Genomic DNA, 23,289 nt, shown 5'->3' on the forward strand with positions numbered 1-23,289 from the left:
GGGAGAGAGAATCACGGCTGCATTAGAAACAGAAGAATAATCATCAGAACGACTAGGTTGCTCTGTTACTTTCACCAATGTGCATCTGTCCATTAGACGATTGTGAGAACAGACTGTGTTTGTGTAGAGAGCTTGTTTCAACTAAATAGGCTAGGGAGGACCAGGGGGTCAGAATTTCAAAAATTGCAAGGTCAGAACTGGGTTAGATATCAGGAGGTGGTTCTTTTCCCATAGAACAGCAGGTCTGTGGAACAGGCTGCTGGCTCATGCTGTGAACACTGATTCGTTGAATTCCTTCAAACGAGAGTTGGACCTGTTTCTGGCTGGGATGGAGATCACCTTGTACCTGGTCACGTTAATCAGGACCAGAGTCGTGTCCTGGAGTAGATTTATTAATATTCATTCATGGACGTGGGTGTCGCTAACAAGGCCAGCATTTATTGCCCATCCATAATTGCCCTCGAGAACATAAGAACAAGAACTCCTGCTCAAGGCTACCCTGACCAATTTGATTTGTCCAATCAATATGGAGGTTAAAACCATCCATGATTATTGCTGTTCCCTTTTTACAAGCCCCCACTATTTCCTGGTTTATGCTCCGACCAACGGAGTTGTTATTGTTAGGGGGCCTATAAGCTACGTCCACCAGTGACTTTTTCCTCATTGTTCCTTATCTCCACCCAAACTGTTTCAACACCCTTATCAATTAAAGCCAATATCGTTTTACTATTGCAGTAATTCCATCCTTTATCAATAGAGCTACGCCACCTCCTTTTCCTTTGTCTGTCTGTCCTTCCGGATTGTCAAGTACCCCTGAATATTTAATTCCCAGTCCTGGTCACCTTGCAACCATGTCTCTGTAATGGCTATCAGATCAGACCCATTTGTCTCAATTTGTGCCGTCAACTCATCTATCTTGTTACAAATGCTATATGCATTTAGACAAAGTGCTTTTAAGTTTGTTTTTTTACCCTTTTTTCCTGCTTGTTTCCTCTCTCCTTCAAACTCACTTTCTTTATTTTTGCTTTCTAATTCCAGCTTTACTCCCCTCCCTACTGAATCTATTTTCAGGTTCCCATCTCCCTGCCAAGCTAGTTTAAACCCTCCCGAACAGCACTAGCACACCCCCCCCAACGAGGATATTGGTCCCGGCTCTGTTGAGGTGCAACCCATCTGGCTTGCACAGGTCCCACCTCCCCTACAAGTGGTCCCAATGACTCAGGAAACTAAAGCCCTCCCACCTGCACCATCTTTCCAGCCACGTATTCATCTGCTCTATCCTCCTATTTCTGTACTCACTAGCTCGTGGCACTGGGAGTAATCTGGAGATTACTACCTTTGAGGTCCTGCTTTTTAATCTCTTTCCTAGCTCCTTAAACTCTGCCTGCAGGACCTCATTCCTCTTCCTACCTATGTCATTGGTACCGATGTGGACCACGACCTCTGGCTGTTCACCCTCTCCCCCAGAATGCCCTGCAGCCGCTCAGTGACATCCTTGACCCTGGCACCAGGGAGGCAACATACCATCCTGGAGTCACGTCTGTGGCCACAGAAATGCCTGTCTGCTCCCCTGACTTTTGAATCCCCTACCACTATAGCTCTTCCATTCGTCTTCCTCCCCCCTCATGCAGCTGAGCCACCCGTGGTGCCGTGGACTTGGTTCTGGCTGCACTCCCCAGAGCCACCATCGCCCCCACCGGTACTCAGGACAGAGTACCGGTTGGAGAGCAAGATGGACTCAGTGGACTCCTGCACTACCTGCCTAGTCCTCCTCTTCTGTCTGGCAGTCACCCATTCCCTCTCTGCCTGCACAATCTTAAGCTGCGGGGTGACCGCCTCTAGAAACGTGCTATCCACGTTGCTTTCAGCCTCACGGATGCATCGCAGTGACCCCAGCTACCGCTCAAGCTTCAAAACACGGAGCTCGAGTTGATGCAGCCGGAGACACCTCCCGCACACGTGGTCGCCCCGGCTGCGCAAAGCACCCGGGACTTCCCACATGCCACAGGATGTGCAATCCACGGGACTGAGCTGCCCTGCCATCCCTCTAGTTACACTCGCAATTATCGAGTAGAACTAAATTCTAAACTTTAGCACAACACACCCAGCCACTACTCAGCAAACAGCCGGTTTAATTAACTGGCTCTCCTTAGATAATAAAGATCACATATTTACTGGCAGATGCTACTTACAACAATGCCAAAGGTCCCCTACTGAAAGGAAAAAGAAAAATACTCATCAATCCACCAGCCAATCATTTACCCGCTTGGCTGCGACATTACACTTCAATTTTGATTTTTTAAATACTTTTTGTCCCTGTACCAGCTGGCTCCTCCGACTCTCGGGCCGCTTTTATGGGTCTCTCGATCCTCCCACTCCAGCTCCTGCTCCTGTGGCTCCTCCCGACTCTCAGGCCCCTTTTATGGGTCTCTCGATCCTCCCGCTCCTGAGCTGGTGGTGAGTCGCCTACTTGAATCGCTGCAGTCCATGTGGTGAAGGTACTCCCAGAGTGCTGTTAAGGAGGGAGTTCCAGGATTTTGACCGAGTGACGATGAAGGAACAGCGATATATTTCCAAGTCAGGATGGTGTGTGACTTGGAGGGGAATTTGGAGGTGATGGTGTTCCCATGTGCCTGCTGCCCTTGTCCTTCTAGGTGGTAGAGGTCACAGGTTAGGGAGGTGCTGTCGAACAAGCCTTGGCAAGTTGCTGCAGTGTATCTTGTAGACGGTATACACTGCAGCCACAGTGCACTGATGGCGGAGGGAGTGAATAGTTAAGGTGGTAGATGGGGTGCCAATCAAGCGGGCTGCTTTGTCCTGGATGGTGTTAAGTTTCTTGAGTGTTGCTGGAGCTGCACTCATCCAGGCAAGTGGAGAGTATTGCATCACACTCTTGACTTGTGCCTTGTAGATGGTGGAAAGGCTTTGGGGAGTCAGGTGAGTCACTCGCTGCAAAATATCCAGCCTCTGACCTGCTCTTGTAGCCACAGTATTGATGTGGCTGGTCTAGTTAAGCTTCTGATCAATGGTGACTCCCTGGATGTTGATGGTGTGGGATTTGACGATGGTCATGCTATTGAATGTCAAGGGAAGGTGGTTAGACTCTTGGAGATGGTCATTGCCTGGCACTTGAGTAGCGCAAATGTTACTTGCCACGTATCAGCCTAAGCCTGAACGTTGTCCAGGTCTTGCTGCATGCGGGCATGGACTGCTTCATTATCTGAGGAGTTGCAAATGGAACGGAACACTGTGCAATGATCAGCGAACATCCCCATTTTTGCCCTTATGATGGAGGGAAGGTCATTGATGAAGCAGCTGAAGATGGTTGGGCCGAGGACACTGCCCTGAGGAATTCCTGCAGTGATGTACTTTAGCTGAGTTGACTGACCTCTATCAACCATAACCATCTTCCTTTGTGCTAGGTATGACTCCAGCCAATGCAGAGTTTTCCCCGACTCCCATTGATTTCAATTTTTTTAGGGCTCCTTGATACCACACTTGGTCAAATGCTGCCTTGATGTCAAGGGCAGTCACTCTCTTCTCACCTCACCTCTGGAATTCAGCTCTTTTGCCCATGTTTGGACCAGGGGTCTAGTGAGGCCTGGAGCAAATATGCCCTTAAGCTGCACAATCATGCTGTGGTCTGGAGGTCCCGTGCAGGCTGATCACTGGCTTTACAATGGTAATAACCGCGCATGTGCGAAAAATTGAATGAGCCGTGTTGCCAGCACTATCGACGACCCCTTCCATCACTTTGCTGATGATTCAGGGTATGCTGATGGCAAGGTAATTGGCTGGTTTGGATTTATCCTGCTTTTTATGGACAGGACATACCTGCGCAGTTTTCCACATTCTCAGGTAGATGCCAGTGCTGTAGCTCTACTGGAACAGCTTGGCTAGTTCTGGAGCACAAGTCTTCAGCACAACAGCCGGGATGTTGTCAGGGCCCATAGCCTTTGCTGTTTCTTGATATCTCATGGAACGAATTGACTTGGCTGAAGACTGACTACTGTAATGGTGGGGACCTCAGGAGCAGGCCGTAATGGATCATCCACTCAGTACTTCTGGCTGAAGATAGTTGCAAATGCTTCAGCCTTGTCTTTTGCACTCGCGTGCTGGACTCCAGCAACAATGAGGATGGGGATGTTCACGAAGCCTCCTCCTGCCTTTCAGGTGTTTAATTGTGCACCACCATTCATGACTGGAGAGTGTATATATTGTAATGCACAAGTCATTGCAGTTGTTTGGGACAGGTTGGATGGACCAGAGGGTATTTTGCTGCCTATCACCGTTTGCTTGTATGTATCTTAAAATGAGCAAGGAAATGGGCCTGATCAGTGCAGCAAGTTAGCAGGCTATATTCTGAATTTCTGCCTCTGGGATCTATGTGTAAATTCAGCTCAGGCTGACCAGGTCAAAGGTTTGGCTGTAATAGACTCAGGTGAAATTGACTCTTGGCAGCCCTGGGCCTAGTAGCTGCAGACATGTGTGTGCCGTAGCACAAAACTGCTTACAAGTCGGCACAAAATTGAGGATCTAATTTGGGGGGGGGGGTGGTGATAAACAAGGCCCCAATTTACAGTTTTAATAGAAACATTGACAGAATTTAATTCCAAAAACACCGATCTTTCACAGTGAAAGCACTTCCATCAATGAGTGCTCGTATGCACATGGCCTTTAATCACAGTTTACAAATTAAGCATCGAGTTGCAATTATAATCCAAATAGTTCAACAAGAATATAAAATAGTTTCCCATTAACCCATGTCAAAAGTGAAAGTCGGCTTATGAAGTCGCTGTAAATCAGTAGCTGTGGCCATAAGGATGGCTGGTGAAGATTCCCACTGGTGCAGTGACAAGGGGGTAGAAGAATATCAATACTTTTCTGAGATTGAGGCAAAGGTCTGCACGATATAAATTGATCCATGACTTGATACAGACACTAGGTTCCTACAGGGGAAGTGTGCCAAAGTAACTTAGAATCTCAGATAGACTTCGGGATAGATGTCCAACTTGCTGCCAGCTGTAAAACCAGCAGATTGGCCGCCCATTATAAAAATACACCCAATTTTCATTTCCATGGATGGGCGATCCACAACGCCAGCTTTCTGACTGGTGCAAGGCAGCTTTCATTCTTTCAGAGAAACTGACTGAGATTGGTAGGGCAATACACAGAGTTGTAACCCTCACACCATCATATAGCAAAGCAAGATATGTACATTTAATTAAATTGCAACTGTTTAACAGATTAGGTTCTTGTTAAAGAAAGAAGTAAAGAGAAAAAGGCTTGGATTTCTATAGCGCCTTTTACGACCACTGGACGTCTCAAAGCACTTTACAGCCAATGAAGTAGTTTGGCGTATAGTCACTGCTGTAATGTAGGAAACGCGGCAGCCAATTTGCACACAGCAAGCTCCCACAAACAGCAATGTGATAATGACCTGATCATTTGTTTTAGTGATGTTGATTGAGGGATAAATATTGGCCAGGACACCGGGGATAACTTCTCTGCTCTCCGTTTAAATATTGCCACGAGATCTTTTACATCCACCTGAGAGAGTAGATGGGACCTCGATTTAACGTCTCATTTGAAAGATGGCATCACCGACAATACAGCACTCCCCCCTCAGCACTGCACTGGAGGTGTCAGCCTAGATTTTGTTTTCTGCTCAAGTCCGTGGAGTGGAGCTTAAATCCAAAACCTTCTGACTCAGAGGCGAGTGTGCTATCCACTGAGCCACAGCTGACAATGTGCATTCAGTTTCCATATCACCCCAGAATCTCTGAAAATGCACATGGAATTCTCAAAGGAGATTGGCCTAATTTAATAATCTCAATAATTAAATGGAGCACTAAAACTAGATGATTACAAATATTGCATCAATTTTGCTAGTAGTTAATGGCAGTTACCAATAGAGTGCCAGACAGTTTTTAACACATAATTATGTTGTATTCTTCATATTGACTGTATTTTGACTATAACTGGGGCAAGGCTATCACTTGTTACATGTTGCCAGATATCAAAAGAATATTTGTATATTTATTTTCACTCTCTTCGGGTTCTTTGTAAAGGAAGGGTAAGGGGGGGAAAGAAAGGGGGAGAAAGAGAATACTTTAGATCGGAAAATTGCAAGTCACTCCACTATTTAAGAAAGGCAAGAGGGAGAAACCAGGGAATGATATACCAGTTAGCCTAACGTCTGTTGTCAGGATATTACTAGAGTCTATAATTAAGGATAGACTGAACAGTTTGAAAATTTTCAGCTGACCAGAGAGAGCCAGCATGGATTCTTGAAAGGTAGGTCATGCCAGAAGAACCTGATTGGATTTTGTGACAAGGTGACTAAAGTAACAGACAAGGGAATGTCTATGGATGTTATTTATTTGGACTTGCAGAAGGCATTCGATAAAGTCCCTCATAAGAAACTGTTAGCTAAAGTTGAAGCTTATGGATTTGAAGGCAAATTATTGACCTGGTTAGGAAATTGACTGAGCGGCAGGAGACAGAAAGTAGGGATAATGGGCAGGCACTTAAATTGGCAGGATGTGACTAGTGGTGTCCCACATGGATCTGTGTTGGGATCTCAATATTCACAATATTTGTTAACAAATTAAATGGGATTGAGAGCCACATATCTAAGTTTGCCGAAGATACGAAGATTGGCGGCATAGTAGGCAGTGTAGATGGAAGCATAAAATTACAAAGAGATATTAATAGATTAAGTGAATGAGCAAAACTATGGCAAATGGATTTCATTATAGGCAAATGTGAGGTCATCCACTTTGCACCTAAAAAGGATAGATTAGATAACTTTCTAAATGGTGAAAAGCTAGAAGCAGTGGAGGTCAAAGAGACTTTGGGATTCATGTATATAGATTATTAAAGAGCAATTAGGAAAGCAAATGATACATTAGCCTTAATTACAAAAGGATTGCAGGATAAGAGTGAAGAAATCTTACTGCAATTATATAGGGACTTGGTGAGATTACACCTGAAGTACTGTCACGCAGAGGGGTGAATCTTTGGAATTCTCTAATCCAGAGGGCTGTGGATGCTCAGTCATTGTGTATTCAAGACAAAGATCGATAGATTTTGGGATATTAGGGGATTCAAGGGATATAGGAAGGTGCCGTTGAGGTAGAAGATCAGCCATGATCTTATTGAATGGTGGAGCTGATTCAAGGGGCCGAATGGCCTACTCCTGCTCTTATTTTTTATATTCTTATGTCATGGGCAGGTACAAAAAATAATCAAAAAGGCTAATGGAATGCAGACTTTTATATCCAAAGGACTAGATTACAAGGGGTTAGAAGTCATGCTATAGCTGTACAAAACCCTGTTTAGATCACACCTGGAATACTGTGTTCAGTTCTGGGCACCACACATTAGAAAGGAAATATTGGTCTTGGAGGGAGTGCAACGTAGATTTACTAGAATGATACCTAGACTCCAAGGGTTAAATTATGAGGAGAGATTACACAAACTAAGGTTGTATTCCCTGGAATTTAGAAGATTAAGGGATGATTTGATCAAAGTTCTCAAGATAGTAAGGGGAACTAATAGGGTAGATAGAGGAACTATATCCGCTGGTTGGAGTACCTAGGACTAGGGAACATAGCCTAAAAATTAGAACCAAGCCTTTCAAGAGTGAAGTTAGGAAACACTTCTAGACACAAAGGGTAGAAGAAGTTTGGAACTCTCTTCCACAAACGGCAATTGATGGTGGGCCAATGGTTGATTTTAATCTGAAATTGATAGATTTCTGTTAACCAAAGGCATTAAGGGATATTGGGCAAAGGCGGGTAGTTGGAGTTAGGGCACCTAACAGCCATGATCTCAATGAATTGAGAAACAGGGTCGAGGGGCTAATGGCCTACTCCTGTTCTTATATAAGAAAGGGTAGAAAGTGAGAGTGAGGCAAGAAAGAGAGAGGGAGAGCGAGAGAGTGGGGCAAAAAAGAGAGGGAGAGCGAGAGAGTGGGGGAAAAAAGAGGAGAGAGAGAGTGGGAAGAGAGTGAGAGTGGGGGAAGAAAGAGAATGAGAGAGTGGGGGAAGAGAGAGCGAGAGAGTGGGGCAGAGAGAGAGAGCAAGAGCGAGGGAAAGATGTGGGGAAGAGGTGGTAAGAGAGAAGAGCGAGAACAAAAGAGAGAGGGGAAGAGAGCGAGAGTGAAAGAGCAGGCGAGAGAGAGAAAAGGTGAGAGAAAATGAGGAATGAGCGAGAATACATGCTCATGAGTGTGAGAGAGAAAATGAGAGATTGGATATGAAGAACTGTGCAAAAATTAAAGTTTTTTGAGCACATAGGCCTCTGGTACATGCCCAGCAGAAAACAGCTTGAGCATTGTATTACTTGATGGTAATTGATTTATTAAATTATAAGTGGATAATTACATGGACTAATGAAATATATAAGCACTAGGACGTTTGGAGAGCTCTCTGTAAGGATTTAATGTTTTAACCATTTTACAATAGAACCTGTGTGGGCCACCTCTTTGAAGAAGCCTTTAGCATGTAAACACGTTGCAAGTATCTTGTGCAAGAAGCACGTGGCTTCTTTCTGCCTCGTTTCATACTAATTTCAGAGCCGACAATTAACAGGACATGTTAGCAGATGTCTGTGATATCAGCCTCTCATTTAATTTGCTCAGCAGGACACAGACAGTTCAATTTGTACAAGCTGAACACAGCTCTTTTATCGTGCCCCAAATGGCTCTACCTACAGCAAGCGAACGGATGGGACTTACCCATCAGGGATGGACCTCTGCCTTCGATGGGTGCCACCACCAGATCCCGCGTCACTGGAGGAAGACAGATTGCTGGGTGAATTACGGCTATGCTGGTTTCTTCCGACAGAGACTGATGACACCGAGACATAAGGACTATCCATCGCAGAGATCAACCTGCAGGAGGAGGCAACAATTGCCACTGCTGTTTCTTTACTATGTTTAAATAATAGTAACATTTTCCTCTCTCCCCTGATGTTAATGTGGGATGTTTTCAAATGTTTTTCTGGAGCAAAAACTTTTTTTAAAAAAATGGATATGGGACACATGTACCTGAAAATAAATATTGGGGGGGAAATTGCAGTCGGAGGCTTCTGACCCGAAATTATTGAACGCACGTATGGAAATGCTAGTCACGGGGGCCTGGAGCACCAATCACTATGCAGTATTTTAATTGATAATAATGGGAACTCTGTTTTTATGAGTTCCTATTACTATCAATGCGAAAAACCTCCTAAAATAAGAAACACAGCATAATAAATTTAAAAAACACCTCACATATTTAAAATTAATTCAAATTAAATGTAATTAAATGTTTTAGAATGTATATATATATATTTTTTGGAATTTTTTTAATGTGTTTTAATAGGGTGAAAAATAAACTTACCTTAATGGACAGGGTTTTTAAATATAAAAATGAATGATTAAATTAAATTTTTTTATGTTTTAAAAATGTTATGCTGGTAAAAGTAAGTTATGCACCTGCTTTTACCAGGTGTAAAAGTTTGAAGGACATTCGCTGGGCAAATAGCCCAATCTCTCCTGCGTAGATTCTGTCAGAAGAAATCTTGACAGATCCGAAAAGCCGGTTATCAGCGCATGCGCACTGTGCCCCGAGAACAGGCTTTAGCGCGCACTTTGTACAGACCCGGCGAGGCCGCAATTTTCGGCCTATTGTAGCACAGTACCCTTGTGTTTTTAAAAGTCCTTTTGTCTTACCACCCTCTCCTTAAGGCTTGATTCCTTGCTGGTGTACGGTTCACTGGGCAGTGGGTGCCCTCTGGTACCTCATGCTCATGGGTGAGTGTTGGCAGGCTATTTGATTACAGGAGGCATCACAGATAAGTCTGATCCTGTCCTCCACCAATGCACACATACACACTTCCATCAGGGGTCACTGCTGGGAGGGTGGTGAAATGATAACTGTAACTGGCCATCTCTCTACCCCCGTCCCCCACCCCACCATCCCCTAACCCTCCCCCAGCTAACAGGCACTAAGGTTAGCTGCAGCATTCCGCAATGAGATCAGCTAACTCAGCAGTCAGCCTGGGACCTTTCTGTTGTGTATGGTCAGCTATCCACAGGCGTTGTGTTCACTCTGATCAGCAGCACGGTCAGCGGTTTATTGACCAAACAATTGATCTTTTCACAAAATCTAAAGGTCTTACTGCTCGAATAAATGTAAATGCATCTGACACCATGTTCAGATGTATCGGAACAATCTGAGTTTTGTACTCTCTCATATCTATAATCTAGTCTGACAGCATTACAACATAAGGACATCAAACTGCAGTTTTTTAAAATCCTCATACCCCAATAAGTCATCTCCCTCGGTCCAGTGGTTTGCTTTGGTTTTGACCTCAGAGCTGTGACACTGAAACAAATGTTATTACAATAATAAGGTTGCTCAGGATTTAGAAACGTCTTTATTATTGTTGGCGAACCTTAAAACCAATTCAATATATATTTATTTTGCTGTTAAAAGGGTAAGCTAAACATAACTGTGACGCTCAGCTGCTAAATGCACTGACTGGTGTGCGACTAACTTGGGAAAGTCTGAATTCCATCTATGCTAAGTCACTATGTTCAGTGATGTCACCTGTGGTATTAGTGATGTTACAATTGGCCGTGGCATATTGCGTAAGTGGTGGGGGAACCTGGGTTCTCAACCTCCAACTGTTACCTCGTGGTTGTTGATGGAAAAGGCCTTGTGGTGAGGGTTGGATTGGGAACAGCAGTGGTGCCCCTCAACCCCACCCCCAGCCTCATCCTATGGTTGAACACCACGTCTGGCTCACGAGAACATTAGGTGAGGTGTCAGGGTGTTCCTCGGACCCATGCAATCAATCATTCTCCAACAGGTCAACTTCAGAGAAAGGAGAAAAGAAAGAGACCACACCGGACCAAACCTATTCCTTGCAACAGTATTCAGTTCGAAGCAGATGATCTCATTAGGCAGATCGCAATGCACCAAGTTAGAGCAGAATATTTTTGCCTGATATCATTACAGTTTAATACAGCTTTGGCAGTACTTCCTGAAGTTTGCCAAAGCTGCTTTCCTTTTTTAAATTAAATATAAAGTGGTTTAAGTTTCTGCTTATTAGACGTCAGCGAGGACAAATTTTTTTGAAGTAAGCGAGCTGAGAAGTAAACAATTCTTTAATATCTACGAAAAGTGAGGCATCTAGTTTCTGATCTAAAGGATCAGGAAAAGGCAATGGGCTGCTCATGCTAATCCAAAAAAGTTGGTCTCAAATAGACCAGGCTGTTGTTAGGTTCCCATATTCAAGTTCCCCTTACTAGATAGTCAGCCCCTGTGAAAGATACTCGAACTAAATACAAATCATTCATAAAAACATAATATGCAATAGATTCACAACTACTGTTTTGGCAATGAGACAGCGAACACCTATGACGGACGGGCAACTTTGTATTCCAACCCAAATGTTTGAGTTGGAAACTTGGCCACCAACCTCCTGCACATTAGTTCAAGATGGAATCAGAGGACACAGGGGAGTTACTAGAAGAGGCACTGGCCTACACAAAGGAGGAGCAGAGCAAACCTACTGACCACAAGGCATATGATCAAACCTATTGACCACAGGGCATATGATGATGATGATGATGATGATGATAGGCAGTTCCTCAAAATCAAGGAAGACTTGCTTCCATTCCAAAAGTGAGTTCGCAGGTGACTGTACAGTCCAATACAGGAATTACAGTCTCTGTCACAGGTGGGACAGAAAGTCATTGGAGGAAAAGGTTGGAGGGAATCTGGTTTGCTGCACGCTCCTTCTGCTGCCTGCTCTTGTTTTCTGCATGCTCTCGGCAACGAGGCTCGAGGTGCTCAGCGCCCTCCCGGATGCTCTTCCGCCACCTTGGGCGGTCTTTGGCCAGAGACTCCCAGGTGTTGTTGGGGATATTGCACTTTTATCAAGGAGGCTTTGAGGGTGTCCTTGAAATGTTTCCTCTGCCCACCTGGGGCTCTCGCTTGCCATTAGGAGTTCCGAGTAGAGCGCTTGCTTTGGGAATCTTGTTTCGGGCATGCGGACAATGTGGCCTGCCCAACGGAACTGGTCGAGTGTGGTCAGTGCTTTGATGCTGCGGATGTTGGCCTGATCGAGAACACCAACGTTAGTGCGTCTGTCCTCCCAGGAGATTTGCAGGATCTTGCGGAGAAATCGTTGGTGGTAATGCTCCAATGATTTGAGGTGTCTACTGTATATGGTCCACGTCTCTGAGCCATACAGGAGGGCGGTATCACTACAGCCCTGTAGACCATAAGCTTCGTGCCAGATTTGTGGTCCTGGTCTTCGAACACTCTCTTCCTCAGGCGGCCGAAGGCTGCGCTGGCACACTGGAGGTGGTGTTGAACCTCGTCATCGATGTCTGCCCTTGCAGATAATACGCTCCCGAGGTATGGAAAGTAGTCCACGTTGCACAGGGCCGTGCCATGGATCTTGATGACTGGGGGGCAGTGCTGTGTGGCGGGGTCAGGTTGGTGGAGGACCTTTGTCTTATGGATGTTTAGCATAAGGCCCATGCTTTCGTACGCCTCGGTGAAGATGTTGACGATGACTTGGAATTCAGCCTCTGAATGTGCGCAGGCGCAAGCATTGTCTGCATACTGTAGCTCAACAGAGGATGAGATGGTCTTGGATCTGGCCTGGAGGTTGAACAGGTTCCCACTGGTCCTATAGTTTAGTTCCACTCCAGCATTGAGCATGAGGTGGAGCATTGCGGCGAGGAAGGTTGAGAAGAGGGTTGACACGATGACGCAGTCCCGCTTGACCCCGGTCCGGACGTGGTCACTACTGACCACAAGGCATATGGTCAGTATGGATCCACAGAGCATGCCATCCAACCTATGGATCCACAGGGCATTTCATCAAACCTATGAATCCATGAAAACAATTCAATTTCAACCACTTGAACTCCAGCAGTATCCCTACCACACTTGAACGTTTCCTAATCTATGGCTCTTGCCATCCTGCACCTGAATTTTCTGGGCTTAGGTGGTGAGGTGTGTGCCTTTGTATCAGACAGAGAGAACTCTGTTTACGTGGATTTCTCAGTAATCAGATTTTGAGTCTTAAACACAGTGACAAGTTTCTGTGTGATTAGGACAACCAGCAGCATTCAATGTTTGCCGATTTTAGGTTATCTAACCAGGTTATCCTGAGATAGTGAAGAATGACAAGTTGGTATTCAAGTACAGAGCAATTTACAGATTATTCCCAGTATATGGTTTTCAAAAAGATCCCAGGGAAGTGCAGTCCCAGCTTCTAACTGTGTCGGGGTGGATATTGGTATGCATTGCATCAATTTTTCAATGTAAATAATAAAAGAAGATTCAGAAATAATAAAATTGATTATTGGAGCAATGGCATGAAACAGGCGCGGAACATGCCAGTTTGGCGGTGGGACAGCCCGCTGTCTATGGAGGGGAGGCCAGCGCCGGCAGCTCGTGAGTGTGCAGGCAAGGTCCAAGGGCCAATTTCTAGCCATCCTCGGGCCCTTAGTCTCCACCACACCGAGTCTGGGCCTGCAAATAGGTCCAAATTCATTTCTGGTCTGCAATCCATTCAAAGCATACCCATTTTGATAAGCCAACATTTGATGAGAGAACGTATGAAGCTTAGTTACAATCAGGTGAAGCCTTTTTAAATTAGGTTATGAAGAGAACCGTCAAAACAAATCCCCTACTTCTTTGCTAGGTTATAAGCTTTTTCTATTTTCTATTTTGTTACCGAGGGGTTAAAGCTTTAAAACAGCAGATGGCTCCCATTAAACTCTGTGAAACACTACAGTAGTCCTCTGGGCTTTTGACCAAAAAAAAAAATCACACAGGTCAAGACCTTTTTTAAAAAAAAGCTAAAAAAAATGGTGTCCTCTCACAATAAAAGTCTTCATTGGACATCTTCAGAAAAACATTCCATGCTAGTTAACTAATGGAAAGTGCAGCAGATGATAAGAGTTTTTATACAATGCATAGCAAACAAAAAAGATTTATTTGATGGGATGTCCATTCATAGCAACTCAAGCCATGGCTATTAACGAGTGGCTAACATATCTTTTCCTTTTAAATACCCAAAAATACCTTTAGACTTCCAAATTTGCACAAAGAGTTTTTAGTTTGAACAAAACTAGTAATTAAAAATACTTGTGCAAATCCAATTAGGAAAGCAAATGGTATGTTAGCTTTTGTTATAATGGGATTAGAGTACAAGAGTAAAGAAGTCTTCCTACAATTATGCAGGGTATTAGTGAGGCTACACCTGTGTACAGTTCTGGTCTCCTTACCCAAAGAAACATAGAAACATAGAAAAGAGGTGCAGGAGTAGGCCATTCGGCCCTTCGAGCCTGCACCACCATTCAATATGATCATGGCTGATCATGCAACTTCAGTACCCCATTCCTGCTTTCTCTCTATACCCCTTGATCTCCTTAGCCGTAAGGGCCACATCTAACACCCTTTTGAATATATCTAACGAACTGGCCTCAACAACTTTCTGTGGTAGAGAATTCCACAGGTTCACAATTCTGAGTGAAGAAGTTTCTCTTCATCTCAGTCCTAAATGGCTAACTCCTTATCCTTAGACAGCGACCCCTGGTTCTGGATTTCCCCAACATCTGGAACATTCTTTCTGCATCTAACCTGTCCAATCCTGTCAGAATTTTATATGTTTCCATGAGATCCCCTCTCATTCTTCTAAATTCCAGTGAATATAAGCCTAGTCGATCCAGTCTTTCTTCATATGTCAGGAAATGTTAGGGAAATTGATGGGATTGAGGGCCGGTAAGTCCCCAGGGCCTGATAGTCTGAATCCCAGAGTACTTAAGGAAGTGGCCCTAGAAATAGTGGATGCATTGGTGATCATTTTCCAACATTCTATAGACTCTGGATCAGTTCCTATGGATTGGAGGGTAGTTAATGTAACCCCACTTTTTAAAAAAGGAGGGAGAGAGAAAACAGGGAATTATAGACCATTTAGGCTGACATCGGTGGTGGGGAAAATGTTGGAATCAATTATTAAAGATGAAATAGCAGCACATTTGGAAAGCAGTGATAGGATCGGCCCAAGTCAGCATGGATTTATGAAAGGGAAATCATGCTTGACAAATCTTCTAAAATTTTTTGAGGATGTAACTAGTAGAGTGGACAAGGGAGAACCAGTGGATGTGGTGTATTTGGACTTTCAAAAGGCTTTTGACAAGGTCCCACACAAGAGATTAGCATGCAAAATGAAAGCACATGGTATTGGGGATAATGTATTGATGTGGATAGAGAACTGGTTGGCAGACAGGAACCAAAGAGTAGGAATAAACGGGTCCTTTTCAGAATGGCAGGCAGTGACTAGTGGGGTACCACAAGGTTCAGTGCTGGGACCTTAGCTATTTACAATATACATTAATGATTTAGACAAAGGAATTAAATGTAATATCTCCAAATTCGCAGATGACACTAAGTTGGGTGGCAGTGTGAGCTGTGAGGAGGATGATAAGAGGCTGCAGGGTGACTTGGACAGGTTAGGTGAGTGGGCAAATGCATGGCAGATGCAGTATACTGTAGATAAATGTGAGGTTATCCACTTTGGTGGCAAAAACAGGAAGGCAGAATATTATCTGAATGGTGACAGATTAGGAAAAGGGGAGGTGCAACGAGACCTGGATGTCATGGTACATCAGTCATTGAAAGTTGGCATTCAGGTACAGCAGGCGGTGAAGAAGGCAAATGGCATATTGGTCTTCATAGCGAGAGGATTTGAGTATAGGAGCAGGGAGGTCTTGCTGGAGTTGTACAGGGCCTTGATGAGGCCACATCTTGAATATTGTGTACAGTTTTGGTCTCCTAACCTGAGGAAGGACATTCTTGCTATTGAGGGAGTGCAGCGAAGGTTCACTAGACTGATTCTTGGGGTGGCAGGACTGACATATGAAGAAAGACTGGATTGACTAGGCTTATATTCACTGGAATTTAGAAGAATGAGAGAGGATCTCATGGAAATATATAAAATTCTGACGGGATTGGACAAGTTAGATGCAGGAAGAATGCTCCTGATGTTGGGGAAGTCCAGAATCAGGGGTCAGAGTCTAAGGATAAGAGCTAAGCCATTTAGGACCGAGATGAGGGAAAACATTTTCACTCTGAGAATTGTGAACCCATGGAATTCTCTACCACAGAAAGTTGTTGAGGCTAGTTCATTAGATATATTCAAAAGGGAGTTAGATGTGGCCCTTGCGGCTAAGGGGATCAAGGGGTATGGAGAGAAAGCAGGAATGGGGTACTAAAGTTGCATGATCAGCCATGATCATATTGAATGGTGGTGCAGGCTCAAAGGGCCGAATAACCTACTCCTGCACCTATTTTCTAAGTTTCTATGTCAGTCCTGCCATCCGGGAATCAGTCTGGTGAACCTTCATATTCAAGCTGTGGCCTCACCAAGGCCCTGTACAACTGCAGCAAGACCTCTCTGCTCCTATACTTAAATCCTCTCGGTATGAAGGCCAACATGCCATTCGCCTTCTTCACCGCCTACTGTACCTACATGCCAACTTTCAATGACTGATGTACCATGACACCCAGATCTCGTTGCACCTCCCCTTTTTCTAATCTGTCACCATTCAGATAATATTCTGCCTTCCTGTTTTTGCCACCAAAGTGGATAATCTTACATTTATCTACATTATACTGCATCTGCCATGCATTTGCCCACTCACCAAACGTGTCCAAGTCACCCTGCAGCCTCTTAGCATCCTCCTCACAGCTCACACTGCCACCCAGCTTAGTGTCATCTGCAAACTTGGAGATATTACACTCAATTGCTTTGTCTAAATCATTAATGTATATTGTAAATAGCTGGGGTCCCAGCACTGAACCTTGTGGTACCCCACTAGTCACTGCCTGCCATTCTGAAAAGGACTCGGTTATTCCTACTCTTTGCTTCCTGTCTGCCAACCAGTTCTCGATCCACGTCAATACATTACCCCCAATACTATGTGCTTTAATTTTGCACACTAATCTCTTGTGTGGCACTTTGTCATACTTGCCTTAGAGGGAGTGCAACAAAGGTTCACTAGAGTGGTTCCCAGGATGAGGGGATTGCTCTATGAGGAGGGATTGAGTAGACAAGGCTATATTCCTTAGAATTGAGGAATTTCTTCACTCAAAGGGTTGTGAATCTTTGGAATTCTCTACCCAAGAAAGCTGTGGATGCTCAGTCATTGAGTAAATTCAAGGCAGAGGTCAGTCGATAATTCTTTGGAACTAAGGAATTTAAGGGATATGGGGATAGTATAGGGAGGTGGAATTGAGGTAGATCAGCCATGATCTTATTGAATGGCAGAACAGGCTCGAAGGGTCAAATGGTCTACTCCACCTCCTATTTCTTATGTAAAACAAAACGTGCTTCTAGTTTCATACAAACATTTAAAAGAGTCAAGATTTGAACTAAATAACCCCAAAGGCCATCTTACTGAAGTTGCTGAATAGAGCATTAACCACAGTAAATTCCAGCAAGTCGTGATTTACATCTACTTCAAAATATACCGTTTTTTAAAAAAAACGTTTTTATACTGTATACACTTCCCAGGCACTCCAATTCTAATATCTGTTTCACTGTGTTTTTGATACCTCGCAACAGCCTTTAACTGTACCTTTTCCCAGCCAGCTTTATTTATTAATAAATTCAGTGCGCTCACTTCAATTTGATTATACCAAAACTTCAAATAACCCATGTTAGCCTCATCGATTATACAACCATTTTCAGCATTTACTTCATGTTTTCAAGATTCAGAAATAAAATGATTATTTGAGTGTTCCTTGGAATACTTCTGATTTATTTTTCTGATCCAGTGAGGCAGGCCAACCAATTCAGTGACCACAATTTTGAAGCACTTTATGCTGCCTTTAGCTTTGCCCGACAGCCCAGTTAAGTACGTTTAATATCTACGATGAAATGGAGCTGTCCAGATCCAGAAGGTTCCAGTTTCAATCTTCAGTTTGTGCTGATTTAGCTGATCTCAGCCAGGGGAGAGGTAGTGGTCAGAGAGACTACCAATATCTTCAATGTTCTTGGGCTAGTTATGGAATGCAATAAAATCCGCCAGCGTTTCTGCTCATGATCGCTGTTAGAGAGTTTGTGGATGTTGGAAGAGAACAATATTGGGCTTGGCTTTGATGACCCTTTGTCCTAAAAGCCCATCAACACTTACTATCTAGCCTCACACGAACAGTGGCCACTTGGTTGAGTTAATGGATGAAGCCTGGGGCATTATATCCCAACATGGAGACTTTAGTGTTCCGCATTGCCAGGGTGCTTAACACAGATTAAAGAAATTTATCAGATGTCAAATCTGTACCGCGCCACTATCATAATGATCTTTCTGAAAGCACTAGAATTTCAAACTTCTGAAACCTCTCTGCCACGGTTCAGTATTTGAAAAGAGATGGATTTCTGAGAGAAGAGCCAAAAGACCATCCCAACCTAACCATGCATAAAGGTCCTGACAGCAACGCGCTTTCATTCACGCTTAGATGTCTGCAATTCCGCTGCAAATTACACTGCTACATCAGACTACAAAATAGGCACAAAGAACATTTTTTGAAGTTAATGTTGTGACCAATCTGAACAAATTTATTCAAGAATAATTATCCAGTACTGACCTGAGAATATCTTAGTAGTTTTGCCGGATTAGTATTAAACTTAAGGAAAAAAATGCACACTGCAAGGTGTGGTACCAAACTAATACTAATGTGAATGTTGAATTAAGTTTAGTTTTTGCAGAAAGCTTACATTTTAAGTCAATGAGGCATATTAAGGACAGGTTTCACTTGTAAATTACATTGAGCAATTCACTATGTCATGAGCTTCAGTGAAGGCTTGGTAATCAAAAGGAGGCATTTTCAATAATTCAAAAGTAAATAAAGAGTGTGCTTGCAGCTGACTCGATAATTTCATCTTACCCCACTTCTCTTCTGAAAGGGCCAACTCTTGCTGCAGTCTGATTTTGTGGCTTCTAGCAGAACCGCCCCTCCGCCCCCACCCTTCCCAAACCCAAGTATCATGTCCAAGTGGACATTCTTTATGTGTGTGCCTAACTCTTGAACCAGCAATCAGGAGTGAGAAGCCTGGTAATATTTTTTTTCTCTTCTCCCATACCAGAGGCCAATTGTTGCTTTTGCCAAGATCAGTTCTGACTAAAAATTGAACCAGACATCATCTGGTTTGTATGCCCCAGTTCCGAGGTGCATTTACCAACTAGGCTATCGGAGGAACTCCGCTAGAATGTTAATTAAAAAAAAAAATCTATTCTCTCCCCACAGCCCTATTATTTTAGTTCACTTTCTGCGTATTCCTCAGCTGGGGAAGATTACAGATATCTCTGGTGTCACTTCATGTTCAGACACTAGAGGGAAAACCTGCTTAAGATTGAAACACAAACAGAAAATGTTGGAAAGGCACAGCAGGTCAGCCAGCAACCGTGAAGAAAACAGGCTCAATGTTTCAAGCCATAACCCTGATGCAATTTGAAATGTTAGCCTGTCTGTTTTCTCCACAGTTGTCCATTGACCTGCTGTGTGCTTCTCCAGCAGTTTCTGTTTTGGTTTCAGATTTCCGACACTTGCAGTTTTACTTTTGCTTCACCCCCCCCCCCCCACCCCCCACCCCCTCACTTAAGAAAGATTTGAAGAATTGACAAAGTATCCCAATGTTGCACAGTGACCCTTACTGGCAGGGCAGATTGGGGTGAACATTACATTCAAGGATCTATCAGCATCGATAGACAGAACCATAAGGATATGGCAAGAGCACCTTCGCTTGGTTACGCATTAACACTACTTTATCTATGCAAAACTCTTGTTCAATGAGTGAGGCCTGCTGTAACACAGTCGTAGAGATTGAACCTGTGGCCTTCAATCTGTATGGCTCAGTGCCACAACACTGTGCACTTGCCACTGTCTCCAATGGAGCCTGTTTTACTGTTTAGGTCATCCTTACCTCCCTCAAACACATTACAGCTGTCATATTGGGAGGAATGATTTATTTTTATCCTCTATTACTACAAACTATTTTTTGCTTATTCCTGTTATCTTCTATGGAACTATAGAAACAATTCACCTTTCATGACCTCAGGAAGTCCCAAAGCGCTTCACAGCCAATGAATTAACTTTCTGAAGTGTAGTCATTGTTGCAATGTAGGAAAAGGTGGCACGATCCCATAAACAGGAATGAGCTAAATAACCAGATAGTCTGTTGTTTTTCTTTTAGTGATGTTGGTTGAGGGATAAATATTGGCTAGGACACCAGGGAGAACTTCCCTGCTCTTCTTCGAATAGTGCCACGTGATCTTTTATGGCTTGGTTTCATATCTCATACAAAAGACACGGTCTCCAGGATTGCAGCACTCCCTCAGTACTAAAGTGTCAGCCTACATTATGGGCTCCAGTCTCTGGAATTGGGCTTGAATCCATGACCGTCTGCCTTAGAGGTGACAGTGCTATTACTGAGCTAAGACTGACACCTAAACTCTCAACTTGATGCCTCTTGAACTTTGCTCACATGACCCACAGTACCAATGCTCTTGTAACTAGCCTAAAACGCTCCATTCTGTAAACCTTATTGTGATAAATACTGAAAAGATGCCTGGGTGGGAAGTGAATCAAGACCGTAGGCCTCCTTTCATGAAAAAGGCCCAGCTAGTTTTATCTATTAACTTTAATTCAGCAGCTGTGTGGCAAGTGTGGTGGATATGCCATGAAACTTAAGTGCAACAAACAGAAGGGATTGCAAATACTTTGCCACACATTTGCTGATTGTCCAATTTATCCAAGCCTTTTACCATGTGGTGGCTGAAGGCGCTAGAGTTATAATCGATGTTTCAGCAGGTTCCACACCAGAAGAGGGAACAACAGGTTGATATGATTGAAGCACCGGGTGCAGAGTGAGACTTAATTAACTCAATGTCAGTCTTGAATGAACCAGCATGTTTCTGATAACCACCAGGAAATGGAACATAACCCAATTCTGTTTGTAAAATTCATGGTGCATGGGGCCACTACAAACTCGAGCAACACTGCAGATACTGGATAAGATTACTGTAAAAATGCAGATCCATGGGACGTATGGCATAACTAGAGTCTTTTTTTTTTGTTCCATTTTAGTCCTTTACTCATACTGGGACATCATTCCAGAGGCAGCAGCCACCAACATTCTATACTTGCTTAAATGGCCATTCGTCATCTGTAAACCTAAACAGTGAAATGGTGATGGGCTATTCCACCGATGGGGTCATCACAGTTAGATACAATCCCACCTTCACCATGCACTCACACAAACGTGCTTACTAGCTAACGATCAACAGCAGGAACCCTTGGCTGCTTTTATCTTTTCAGGGCGCAGAAACTAGATTCAGCACCACTACTGTTGCCCTGGCTCAGGTTCCCAGTGCAGATCAAGCACTATTTGTGGGTCTTCATGAACTCTTTGCAAAACCTTTTGGTGATTCATTACCAACAGTGACCTACTTCTACTTAGCCTTACTAAATCTGGGCAAGCAGATTGCAAAGGTATGCAGGATGGAAAAGTACCTTTCCTTTCCTGCATACGCTGGCTAGAGTACATTCTGAGAAACACGCAACACCAGCGTTTCTTCTATTCCTATTGACTTCCTAATAAAACTACATAAAATTCTATAAACTCAACTGGGTATGGATGGCATCATAAACCATGGATCTAAAATTCAAGTGTCACATAGTAATCTGAACCGAGAATGTATGTTGCAGCCTTATTCAGAGCTGTTACTAAGATTTTACAATAGAGGACTAGTGGGCATCACCTAGATTTCAGTATAGAGTAATAGTGAGCATCATGTAAAGTGGTTGCTTTGTCTTGTTTTTTAATCTTGCTTTTAGATAGAAAGGAACATAGGAACAGGAGTAGGTCATTCAGCCCCTTGAGCCTGTTCCGCGATTCAATTATGAATCATGAATGATCTGAATCTTAATTCCATCGCAGCGCCTTGGTTCCGTAACCCCCAATACCCCTGCCTAACAAAAATGTATCTGTCTCAAGTTTTGACATTTTCAATTAGCCCTCAGCCTCAACAGCTCTTTGGGGGAGAGCATTCCAGATTTCCACTACCCTTTGTCTGAAGAAGTGCTTTGTGACATCACCCCTGAATGGCCTAGCTCTAATTTTAAAGTTATGCTCCTTTGTTCTGGACTCCCACACCAGAGAACATATTCTCTATTTACATCATCAACTTCTTTGATCAGCTTCAATACCGCAATTATATCACCCCTTAATCTTCTATATTCAAGGGAAGTCAAGCCTATTCTATGCAACCTGCCCTCATAACTTAAGCCTTAGCTCTGGTGAATCTGAGCTGCACCCCCTCCAAGGTCAATATATCCTCCCTGAGATGTGGTGGTCAAAAGAGCAGCAAAACCTTAGTGAAAATCATTTGAATTTTTTTTACTGCCGTGTGTTTTGGGTGGACACAAGACGATAATTTCAGGTGCCCATCAGTACGCATTTCTGGAAATCTCGTGACAATACTGAACAATGTACTCAAGACAGCCTTGTACACAATTTTAAACATACTGCTAAGTTGCCTCTGACGGGGAAAGAAAGAAAACACAAACCTCTTGGTGTCCAATGGCCGTCCGTCACTGGAAGCGCTGCGCGGCATAGCGGAGTTCCGCTCTTGTGGCTGAGCCCTGCTACCAGATGCGGAGATCATCCTGTTCGCAGGCTGGCTTTGTGCCTGGGGCTGAATGGTACTGTGGGATGGCGGAATTCCCCGCTGCCATTTATTGCTATTTCTGAATGGCAATTTGAACTCGTACGGAATTCCTTCATTGTTCACTTTGTATTCCATTACGGGCATGCGGTACATCTCAGAACAGCCCCTAAATAAAAAAAAAAGGAAAGATTCCTGGTGAAATATTACAAATTCCATAACTGACGCATAATCACTGTGGTACCCAATCTAAACAAAAATATAAAGAACATAATTTCATCTCCAGACTCATTACTGACAAAAAATTATCACAAACTCCCGAACTATTTGTTCAACTGTCTTTGCTCCTTTCCCCCTGTCCACTAATTAAATGTTGCCCCACGTCCTGTACCCACCCTAGTCCAGAGCTCTCCGGAGGTTCTCCAGAATCTCCCACCTCCCCTCCCAAAGCCTATCTCATCTTTGAGACCTAGATCCAGCTCATTTGAGCCCATTCCAACCAAACTTCTGACCATCCAACTTTCTTCTTCAAAAAAACACAC

General features: G+C 43.7%; 1 protein-coding gene across 13 annotated transcripts in view; it reads right to left on the reverse strand.

Moving 5' to 3' along the window:
• Positions 1–23,289, reverse strand: part of sipa1l1 (signal-induced proliferation-associated 1 like 1) — a 459,559-nt gene that overhangs the window by 70,914 nt on the left and 365,356 nt on the right. For 12 of the 13 annotated variants that reach the window (XM_070878865.1, XM_070878859.1, XM_070878867.1 and 9 more), the window contains 2 exons: positions 22,650–22,916; positions 8,744–8,899 (listed from right to left, as the gene is read on the reverse strand). In XM_070878865.1, coding sequence (XP_070734966.1) covers positions 8,744–8,899; positions 22,650–22,916 — 423 coding nt within the window. The remainder of the gene's footprint in view (positions 1–8,743; positions 8,900–22,649; positions 22,917–23,289) is intronic. The other variant, XM_070878868.1, reaches the window with a different exon arrangement.

This window comes from Pristiophorus japonicus, chromosome 4 (assembly GCF_044704955.1).
Source record: "Pristiophorus japonicus isolate sPriJap1 chromosome 4, sPriJap1.hap1, whole genome shotgun sequence".
Taxonomy (NCBI): domain Eukaryota; kingdom Metazoa; phylum Chordata; class Chondrichthyes; family Pristiophoridae; genus Pristiophorus; species Pristiophorus japonicus.